The sequence below is a fragment of the Bidens hawaiensis genome, unplaced genomic scaffold (assembly GCF_021521415.1).
Source record: "Bidens hawaiensis isolate Kalapana, Puna unplaced genomic scaffold, B.hawaiensis_p1.1 tig00002969_1, whole genome shotgun sequence".
Lineage (NCBI taxonomy): Eukaryota > Viridiplantae > Streptophyta > Magnoliopsida > Asterales > Asteraceae > Bidens > Bidens hawaiensis.
Window position 1 is genome coordinate 135784 of NW_027491159.1, and position 11301 is coordinate 147084.

The following is an 11301-nucleotide window of genomic DNA, read 5'->3' on the forward strand; positions in this document are numbered from 1 at the left end:
CTAATTGGGGCCTTCTTCAGTGATTACGTCTTGAACCTCCAATTCTTGGATTGAAGGAGTCTTCAACACTTCAACCAAAACTTTCTTGGTGAGGTGTGCAAATGTGAGGGATGCTAGTTTGCTCAGGGCATCGGCTCTTTTGTTTTGTGATCTTGGGACTTGCTTGATAGTGCACTCTTGAAACGTGGTCATCAACCCTTTTGCCTTTTCACGATACTTCTTCACGTTGGGCTCTTTTGCTACATAGCTATCATTGACTTGACTTGAAACAAGCAACAAGTCTGTGAAGACTTGTACCTTTTGGATCTTCATCTCTTTGGAAATTTTCAGACCGGAGATCAATGTTTCATATTCAGCTTCGTTGTTGGTGGTCTGAAATTCAAGTCGTAGAGCATATGTAAATTCTAACCCTTCGGGGTTGATTAAAATGAGCCCAGCTTCTGACCCTTCGATGCTAGAAGCTCTGTCGGTAAAAAGCTTCCAGGCTTCAGGGTCAGAAGGTTCAGTGGCAGTTGTATGTATTTCAGGAGTGACTTGCTTTGGGATTTCTACAATGAAATCTGCCAAGACTTGGGCTTTGATAGCTTTTCTTAGTACATAGGTGATGTTATGTTCACCTAGCTCTACAGCCCATTTGGCCAATCGGCCTGAATTTTCTGGTTTTTCAAGCACACTCTTGATTGGTTGGTCAGTGACCACTTGTACAGGGTGTGCTTGAAAGTACCTTCGAAACCTTCTGGCAGTTTGAATTAAAGCCAGAGCAAGCTTTTCCAAAGGAGGATATTTGATCTCTGCCAGATTTAATGTTTTACTAAAGAAATAAACGGGTACCTGAACTTTGTTTCATTCGATGGTTAGAACTGCGCTTAATGCTTCTTTAGCCACTGAGAGATAGACAAAGATCAGTTCTCCTGTTTCGGGGGTTGCAATAGCTGGAAGTGAAGCCAAGTGTTGCTTCATTTGGTTGAAGGCTTCCTCCGCTTCTTCCGTCCACCTGAAGTCTTTTTTATTGGTGTAACCCTTTAGTGTCTTGAAGAAGGGTAGGGATTTTTCAGCGAGCTTAGAGGTAATGCTTCAAAGCTGCAAGCCTTCCGTTCAGACTTTCCACTTCTTTTTTGCTTGGTGGATATTTAGTTTCAAGAACAGCCCTGACTTTGTTGGGATTGGATTTTATGCTTTGTTTCCCCACGATGTGTCCCAAAAAATTGCCTTCTTCGAACCCAAATGAGCATTTTCCAGGGTTGAGTTTCATATTGATCTTCCTCAGGTTTTGGAAGGTTTCGTCTATGTCATCAATCATTTGATGCTTGGTTTTGCTTTTCATTACCAAATCATCGACATAAGCTTCCAGGTTTCTGCTAATTTGGCTGGCAAACGCTTTGTCGATCAAACATTGATAGGTTGCCCCGGCATTTCGTAGGCCAAAAGGCATCTTTTGATAACAAAAGATAACAAAAGGCAGTTTTTTCTTCATCTTCCACTTTCATGAGGATTTGATGATAACCCTTGTAAGCATTGAGAAAACACTTAAAGGGATGGCCGGTTAAAGAGTCAACCTTGAGGTCCATCTCGGGTAAAGGATAGCAATCCTTTGGACATGCTTTGTTCAAGTCTTTGAAGTCAATGCACATCCTCCAAGACTTGTCAGGCTTTCGAACCATGACTGGATTAGCCACCCAAGATTGATATTTGACCTCATGTAGGATTCCATCTAGGACAAGCTTTTCAACCTCTTGGCATGCTGCCATACTTCGTTCAGGAGCCAGGCTCCGTTTCATTTGGACAACAGGCTTGACATCGGGTGTTATTTTTAGCTCATGTTCTACAATGCTTCGAGGGATGCCCGTCATGTCTTTCGGGCACCAAGCAAAGACATCGTTATAGTGAATCAACAGCTTCTCAAGGTGTGAGATAGTTTCTTTGGAAAGGCTTGTGTCTACCCGTACCTTTTGTTCAGGATACTTGGGGTTTATGATCAAGCCTTGTTCGTCATCTTCATTTCTTGAACTTTCCCCTTCAACTGTGTAAACATCCTGGGTAAGTTGAAGGGTTGAAATTCCCATATCGGTGGGAAACTTTATGGCACCTTGACCAACCGAGACAGGCATGTTGAACGCACATTGTCCTGGATTTCCTATGATTACATCATAGTTGGAAGGTATGCTGATAACCACAAAAGTGAGTGGTTTGGTTTTCTTCATCTTGCCTTCACTAAAACAGACATCAAGGGTTAGTTGGCCTAAAGGCTTCAAGGGTATATCAGCGATACCTTTTATAGAGGACCGGAGGGTTAAAGCCTCGAACGTTCTTTCTTACTTAGTTGATTGAAGAACCTTTCATACATGATCTCTGTGGCCGCCCCTGTGTCAATGTAGGCTTTGCTTGTTTTGAGTGTTCCCATGTTCGCTTCTACCACCAAAGGGTTTGAGAGTAAGTCACCTTGAGGTGGTGGGAAGCAGATGCATTGAAGCTCCCAAGCCTCCAAGCGTTGTTGTTTATGGGGAACACTTTGGTATATATTCACCATATTCACTTCTTTGCTTTTTCTTTCGGCCATCTTGTCCTTGACCCCCTTTACCAAATTGGCCAATTCTCCAGACTTAACAGCTTCCTCAATTCTTCTCTTGAGTTGAAAGCAATCATTTGTGTGGTGACCTTTTTCTTCATGGAATTCACAGAACTGGGTGGAGCTTTCGTTCTCCTTGCTTTTGGGCAAGGGTCGAGGAGGTCGGAAGTGGTGTTTCACTTCTTCGGTGGCAAGAATCTCCTGAGAGGTTTTGGTTAAGGCTGTGAAGTTCACAGTCTTTTCCCTGCTAGGAGGGTTCGACCTTCAGGCCTTCGTTGAACTGAGTTCCTTGGATATTTTTCATAGGGATTAAAGTTCCCTTTCTTTCGGTTGGGGTTGTTGCCTCGCCAGCTAGGAGCTCTTTTTCTTTGCTCTTTGAAATCAACGGCCTCTTCACCTCGGATATGGGATTCAGCTCGTTCGAGAGCTTCTTCAAGGGTTTTAGGCAGGCACTTGTTAAGTCCCTTGTGAGATACTTGGAGATGATGGCGTTCATGAAGCCTGCCACCCTCATTTTTTCGTCGGACCCCACATACGTCAACCCTTCTTTTTTGTACCTTTCGATGAAATCTCGAAGGTCCTCATCATCTTTTTGTTTTATCTGAAAAATAACCGTGGCATCCTTGACGTACCTTCTTTGTTGTGAAAAGTTGGCCAAGAATCCTTTGCTCAGATCATCGAAGCTTCAAACGCTTTGAGCAGGAAGGTCGTTGAACCATATCCTGGCTGATCCGACTAGTGTTTGCATGAACATCAAACAGCATTCAGCGTGGGACCACTTTTCGATTCTGGCTGCACCAGTGAAGACCTGGAGGTGGTCTTCGGGATCTTCGGTCCAATCATATGTTCTTATATGGGGTGGCACCTTGATTTCGTTTGAGAGTCATAATCGGCAATTTGTTGAGAGAAACAAGATAGGTTACCGGGCTTGTAAGGCTTTGCAAGGTCTTCTTCTACCCTTGTAGTGAGATTATGACTCGTCCTTCCTTGGTTAGTACCCAGCGCTTGGTTGATGAGTTAGGTCCAAGGGAAGTGTGCCATCATTTGAGCCATCATCTGAGGCATGAGGTTAAAGCCTTGAAGGCTTTCAGGGGTTGCTGTTGTTTGGTTTGTTCCCATGGGGGTGCTCATTGCTGCACTCCGAGCCAAGGGCAAGACCGACATGGCCTGCTCCCACATAGTGGCTATAGGAGGAACACTTGAAGCTGGTGACTGCCATATTTGATCGAGAGTGGTCTCGTGCCCAAGGGGTTGTTAAGTAAACAAGTGGAAAGCCGTTGGGCTTGGTCACCCATAAGTATAAGGAGAGGGGTTAAAAGGTTGGCAGGTTACACTTGGACCAACTTCTAAATGAGAAGCAGCCGGTCGTGACCTGGTTAGAGGGGAAGGTGGAAGTCCGAGTGACAGTGAGGGCTTTGTATCGTCATACTCCAGCCTTATTCTTATCCCCTTTTCTCTTTCTTGGCTCACGTGTTGGTTAAGAAGCTGTCTTAGTTGCAAAAAATGTTGTGATACCCCTTCCATCGTCAAGTCAACACGCTCCGGGGTATTCGTAACTCCTTCATGAGGAGAAGGAACTCCGGATCGTGAAGGAGGTGGAGTTCGAAAAGGTGAAAACTCGAGGAACAAAGGTTCCGTCGGAGTCCCTCCCGGGGTGGAAAAAGGTGTGGTTGCTGCCAGAGTTTCCTGGACGACACTTGGTGTCGGTGTTCTTGACACTTGGTCGACTTCATTGGGAGATCCACCTTCCGACATGGTGATTTTGATGAAAATGGAGCTACACTACTGGACTTTAAGATAAAGTAAGCAGCGTAGCCCCACGGTGGGCGCCAACTTGTTGCTACAACAAAGATAAAACCAATGATAGTTAATGGACTGGTTAGGCTAACAGGCTTCAAGGGTTCAGGTTAACCTGAGGCAGGTCGTGGTGTCCCTCTACGTTTGCAAAACGTAGAGAGAGGTTCACTGGTTTGTTGTTATTTGTTATAGTTCACTGGAGATCCAAGACCGAGGTGTTTGAGACCGGTTTTTGGATGAAGCCCTTGGTGAAGCTATGATGTTCTTGAAGTAAGAAAGAAACAAGCAATGTGCAGGTTTCTCAAGGAAGAAGAGAAGATTAGAGAGTATATGTTAACTCTCCAATCTGTTGTGTTCTTACTTATGGCTGGATCATCCTTTTATAGAGGAAGAGATGCAAGCCTTTTATCCAGTGTGTAAACTAGTTAACCTCCAGTTTGCTAGAGGGTTGACCTTTTATGGGCGGGAAGCTTTTAACCGTTGGGTAACGATTATAATAATAATACTTTTTCTGAGCATGTCCCTTGTGCAGAGGGAACAGTGATGTGAATAGTGATTTGACGTTGTACTGTTGCACGTGGTTACTGTTCACGTACTTGTTTCCCTAAATTTGGGCGGGAAACGAAGATTTTAACCATCTAACCTTTTTAGCGTTAATGTGTGAAAGTCATTTTATTAATTACTTGGGCTACTCCCGTCATCAGAGGCCCAGTAGCTTGCTTTAAAAGAGACACATGAAACGTATGATGAATTAGTATGTTCGAAGGGAGATCGAGCCGATAGGTGACAGGGCCAACCTTTTCAACAATAAGAAACGGTCCAAAGTACTTGGGGGATAGCTTCCCTTGGTTAAATGCACGCACAGTTTGTTGGCAATAAGGATGGATCTTCAAAAAACCCCCAGATCCTACCTCGAACGACCTTTCACTTCTGTGTCTGTCAGCGAATTGTTTCATCCTGTTTCGTGCTTTATGAAGAGCCTGCTTAAGAAGATCAGTAACTCGATGTCGTTCCTGCATGAGATCATCTACAGCTGAAACTTTTGTATCGTGCGGAATATACCGGATATGTAAGGGCGGGGGAAACCCGTAGATGGCCAGAAAAGGTGTTATACCCAATGCCGAGTGGTAATTAGTGTTGTACCACCATTCGGCTAAGGCTAACCAACTGAACCAGGTATTTGGATGTTCAAACACCATGGCTCGTAAGTAGTTTTCAAGGCATTTGTTAACTGCTTCTGTTTGGCCATTGGTTTGTGGATGGTAGGAAGTTGAGAGGGCGAGGGAAACACCATGAAGTTTCATGAAATCAGTCCAGAAAGCACTCAGAAACACAGCATCCCTATCTGATACGGTGGTCGTCGCCACCCTTGTAAACGATACACCTGATCAGAGAAGATCTGAGCTACATCTGATGCCGTATAAGGATGGCATAAAGCCATGAAATGGGCATATTTTGTGAGTTGGTCTACCACCACAAATATCGTATACCCTTCGACTTGGGTAAGCCTCCGATGAAATCTATTGATATATCCGAAAAAACATGCTTGGGAACAGGCAAAGGGTTGAGTAACCCAGGAGAAGCAACTGTCTCATTCTTTGTACTAACATGTGTCACAATTGCGAATGAATTGTCTTACATCTTTAGTTGCCCTTTCCAATAAAAGTAAGATTTTAGCCGTTGTAAGGTGGCTGATACTCCCGAGTGTCCCCCGATTGGAGAACTATGACAAAGAGTGAGCAGCTCGGACCTTAACTGTGCGTCCTGGCCTATGACCAACTTGTGTTTTCTTTTATGTAGGTCACCATCCCAAGTGAAACGACCCAGCTGTGGAGTATCTTTCAGGTGTTTAATTAGGTGTTGGAGATCAATGTCTTCCACCCAACTCTGCTTAATTTTATCAATCAACAGAGGATCAAAAGTCGATAACGTGAGAGCCAAAAGTGAGCTGACATGAACACGAGATAGTGCATCCGCAACAATATTCTCTTTACCATATCTGTATATGATCTCAAAGTCATAGGCCATTAAACGAGATAACCATACGTGTTGTAGAGGAGTGTTCACCTTCTGCTCCATAAGATGCTTCAGTGATTTCTGATCTGTTTTAATAATAAAGCGGCAGCTATCAAATAATGGTGCCAGTTCTTGACCGCTAACAAAATCACCAGAAGTTCACGTTCATAAACAGAGAGAGCTTGTTGGCGAGCTGAAAGTGATTTGATAATGAAGGCTAGCGGATGATGTTGTTGCATTAAGACAGCCCCGATACCCTTACCTGATGCATCAGTTTCCACCACAAAGGGATAGGGAAAATCGGTAAAGCTAAAACAGGTTCTGAAATGAGGGCCTGTTTCAAATTACCGGGCTGTTTGAGCGATGTCAGACCAATGGAAAGAATCCTTCCGCAACAAATTAGCAAGAGGTTTGGCAATAATGCCGAACGAGCGGACAAATCGTCGGTAATAACCTGCAAGGTCGAGGAATCCCCTCAATTGTTTAGCGTTCAGTGGTCTTGGCCAATTTAATATCGCTTCAACTTTGTGTGGGTCGGTACTAACCCCACCCTTGGTGATGATATAACCCAAGTAATTGACCTCTAACCCACCAAAGGTACATTTGCTACGCTTTGCAAAGAGTTGGTGATGTCTCATAAGAGACAGAACCGCTTGGAGATCCTGCAGGTGTTGGGTAATATTCTAGCTATAAATCAATATATCATCAAAAAAAAACAAGAACGCACTTACGAAGGATCTCATTGAAAATCGAATTCATCAATGATTGAAAGGTAGCTGGTGCGTTAGTAAGGCCAAAAGGCATCACTAAGAACTCAAAATGGCCTTCATGTGTACGAAAGGCAGTTTTGTGTATGTCATTCGGGTGCATCCGAAGTTGATGATAACCGGATCGGAGATCCAACTTAGAGAAGACAGATGATCCCCCAAGCTCTTCCAACAGTTCATCGATCAAAGGAATTGGAAACTTATTTTTAATCGTGGCATCATTGAGTCGACGATAATCGATGCACATACGCCAACTGTTGTCTTTCTTTTTGACAAGAATGACCGGGGTGGCGAATGGGCTTTGGCTGTTCTGTATGAACCCGGTAGCTTGAAGTTCCTTAGTCATTTGCTCTATTACGTCTTTTTGAGTGGCATGGTATCGATACGGTCGTTGTTGAATTGGGGTGGTACCTTCCGTGAGTGTGATTTGGTGATCACAGACTCGTTGGGGAGGTAACCCATGAGGTTCTTAAAAGACATCCTCAAATTCTTTCAAGAGCTCTTCTAATTGAACACTTTCAACCACCTTTGTCACATGTGAATTATGTTGAAAAATAGTTGTGACATCATTTTGAGAAAGAGGAGTGAGTTTCATACTACATAATTGGAAAGATGCAATTTGAGTGGGATGCTACAGTAAGTCTTGAAGCGTGTTTGCTGAACAAAATGTCACTGAATTGCTATCCAGGCCCTTCAGTTCAAAGGGTTTCTCACAAACTGCACGGTGAGGTTCTGGAAATTCCATGTGATATTGCCCAAGGTAAGAAGCCATTGAACACCGAGTACCATATCGTAGTTATCCAACGGAAGTAGCAACACATCTGTTGTAAACCAGAGACCTTGCATGAGCCACTTAAAGGCAGGGCATACCTTCATGCAAGAGACTGAATCTCCATTTGCCACCTTGACTTTCATGGCGCCTATATCGCGAAGAGAATAATTAAGTTTAACAGCCAATTTTTCGTCCAAAAAGTTGTGTGTCGAGCCGGAGTCGATCAAGATGTGCAGTGGGCGAGTACCGATAGCCCCCCTGACACGCATGGTGGAAAAAGACGGGACGCCTGTCAAGGCATGAATAGATATTTGTGGCTCGGTGGTGGTGTCAGTATGACTCTCATCTTGACCCAATCCCTCTTCTTCTTCCACTTCAATTACCATGAGTTGCTTCGATTTACACCGATGGTCCGGTACAAACCGTTCTGTGCACCAAAAGCATTCATCTTTTGAACGCTTGTCTTCCAACTCCTTGCTTGTCAACTGTTTAGCAGCCGAGTTACGCCCCGCAGGTACACTACTGATTGCTGTTGCAAGAAGTGATAACTTAGGTGCATATGATGGTAAACCACCTCTTACAGTAGAAGTTGTTGATTTGTTCCCAGTAGTGGAAACCGAGGCAATTAATTTTGCATCTGCCAATGCTTTTAGATTGGATTCTTGGAGGCGAGCTAAGGCATAAGCATCACGTAACGTCTTTGGTTTGAACATTTTTACATGCCCTTTTATCTCCGGCTTTAATGCTCATAGGAATATACTGACTACATATTCTTCAGAGAGAGTCACCTTGTTTAAAAGGAGATCGAAAGCTTCACAATATTCGACGAGGGATTGTTTAAAAGGGTCACCAGTTTGGTACAAAGAGGTAAGTTCCTTCATTGCATCCTCATACATAGATGTACCAAATCTACTAGTTATTGAACGAACGTACTCTACCCAGGGAAAGTCGTATACCGTACAATTCCTCGTCTTCATATACGATTGATGCCACTGCAAGGTATCCCCATCGAGATGAATAACCACGCTCCGCAACTTCAAATGTTCTAGAGTTTCATCAATTTGAAAGAAGTGGTCACAACGGTATAACCATCTTCACCGTTGAACCGAGGAAAGTCAATCTTGTTGTAACGGGTTGGACGAAAACCGTCGCGATTGTCTTCCAAATGATACCCACTTCGACCGTCGCCGGACGAGGAGGATTGCCGGAAATTGTTGAGGGCTGCTAAACCCCTCACAACCTCATCGAGTGTGGTTTGTAGGGTGGAGATGGACTTCTCCGTGTTGGATGCCGATGTTTGAAGGGATGTTGTTGTACCCTGCAGACTTGTAAGAACTTGTTCATGAGTCTTCAGGGTGTTGTCAATGTCTTGATTTCACATCATGGTTGGAACGGAAGCAAGCAACGAGGAAGATTAAGGCTTTGATACCAATGTTATAGTATTTAGATAGAAAGAATCTCAGAGAAGGGAAAAACTTATTTCATTGCATAACTGGAAATGAGAAGTGCAAAACATTCAAAAAGGAAACTACTCATGATCATAGGATCATGCTATTAACGGTACATAACTACTACAAAGACCAAAGAGACCTTCAATATTATTAAAAAGACAATACTACCCTTATATTAAAATATCATAACAATATTTTATTATTGTGCCTATTCAGTTTTTACATAATGCATTTATTGTTAGCTTCTATTTTGCTTGTTTTAATGAAGAACACGGAGACTTTGTGGTTATCTTTGTTTTTACACAAAGAACATGTTAGTTTATATACATGTAATGTTGTAACTCGGTGAATTATGTTGATTTACATTAGAGGTGCACAAATCGGGTTCAACTGGAAAACCCGAACCGGTTCGAAACCGGTTTTTTCACACCGGGTTGTAAAATGGCACCGGTTCTAATCAAGAACCGGTTCGGTTCCCGACCCGAACCGATGCCCAGATATGCTAACTTTTAAGAACCGGGTAGGGTATGAACCGGAACCGGTTTTTACGTAAAAACCGGTTCCACCGGTTTTTTTTTGAAATTTAAATATTATAACCGTTAGGAACTGGTTCCAACGGCTATACAGCCGTTTTTGACCGTTGGAACCGGTTTTTTAACTATAAATAGGTTATTTTTTTACTCTAAATAGCAAGGTTTGTTTGTGTACTTGTTAAACCACTTCCAAAACTATAAAACACACTCCAAACCACAATTAACCTTAAACCGACAACAAATGGCAACTAATGATGACGTTGTTATGGTGATCGAAACAACAAGATGCCCCGATGTTTGGGTTCATTATGATTTGTGTCTCATGACCGACTCACATGAGTTGGCACATTGCAAATATTGCTCGAAGTTTCTTAAAGCAGGGTCCAACTCGACATTACGAAAACATACGAATAAGTATTGTCGAGAGAAAAGAAGTTTGGATGCTAAAAAAACGGAAGAGGGAGAGTCGTCCGGCTCTACAACCCAAAAATAAGTATTCCCGGATTAAAACAACGGACTTTGTTTTTTATGTTTTAGTTGTTATGTTTAGTATCGTTTATGTTTTAATAATGTTTGTAATAGTTATTTTTTAAATAAATAAAATGTTCGTCGTTATTAAAAAAAGTAACAAAAATTAATCATGAGTAACAAAAGTAATTATAATAAAACAAATCAAAACTAAATATTAGTTGAACAAGTTACAAATAATTTTACCAAAACAAATAATTACAACTCTTCTTCGTCTTCATTCTCGTCTTCACCCTCGTCTTCGTTATCGGAAGAAACCCCGTCCTCCGCCTCCTCATCATGAATATGACGCTCTATTGGTATTTCGTCTTCAAAGTTCGCCTTGTGTTGTACACGATCCACCGCATCCAAATGGTCCTTTAGGCAAATGCAAACCTCTAGAGACTTGGGAGTTAGTTTTGTTCTTCGCATAGATAACACCCTCCCACTAAGAGAAAAAACCGATTCGGAAGCAACCGTTGAAGCTTGTACGGCAAGCAAATCACGAGCCATGGCGGATAGAATGGGAAATTCGTTTTGTTTACCTTTCCACCAAGCCAACAAATCAATATTGCGAATTTCGTCGACCGTTGCGCCCTCAACATAGTTTGCTCCACTATATCAACCAAGTTCGCTACTTGGTGTGTTTCCTCTTTGCCACTTAGATGCCGATTCACGAATCCCATTCATCAAGTTTATAAGTGGGTCATTGCACGGCCTACTAGTTGTTTTTTTCACAAAAGAGGATCTCGTGCTTGGACCATACATTTGAAAATAATGGTCATAAAGGTCTTGAAGGTTTTTGTTGAACTTGTCATTCGCTTCCGTCGACAACTTCGGGTCAATCTCGTGCATACCTAAGTTGTCGAATATTTCCTCAATCGTTGTTTCA

General features: G+C 42.7%; 1 protein-coding gene across 1 annotated transcript; it reads right to left on the bottom strand.

The window, feature by feature from the left end:
* Positions 1 to 5998: 5998 nt before the first annotated feature.
* Positions 5999 to 7492, bottom strand: LOC143621789 (uncharacterized). Its single transcript, XM_077093108.1, has 2 exons — positions 7111 to 7492; positions 5999 to 6465 (listed from the first exon to the last, which is right to left on the bottom strand). The coding sequence occupies exons 1-2, from the start codon at positions 7490 to 7492 to the stop codon at positions 5999 to 6001; spliced, it is 849 nt and encodes a 282-aa protein (XP_076949223.1).
* Between the last annotated feature and the right edge of the window lie 3809 nt (positions 7493 to 11301).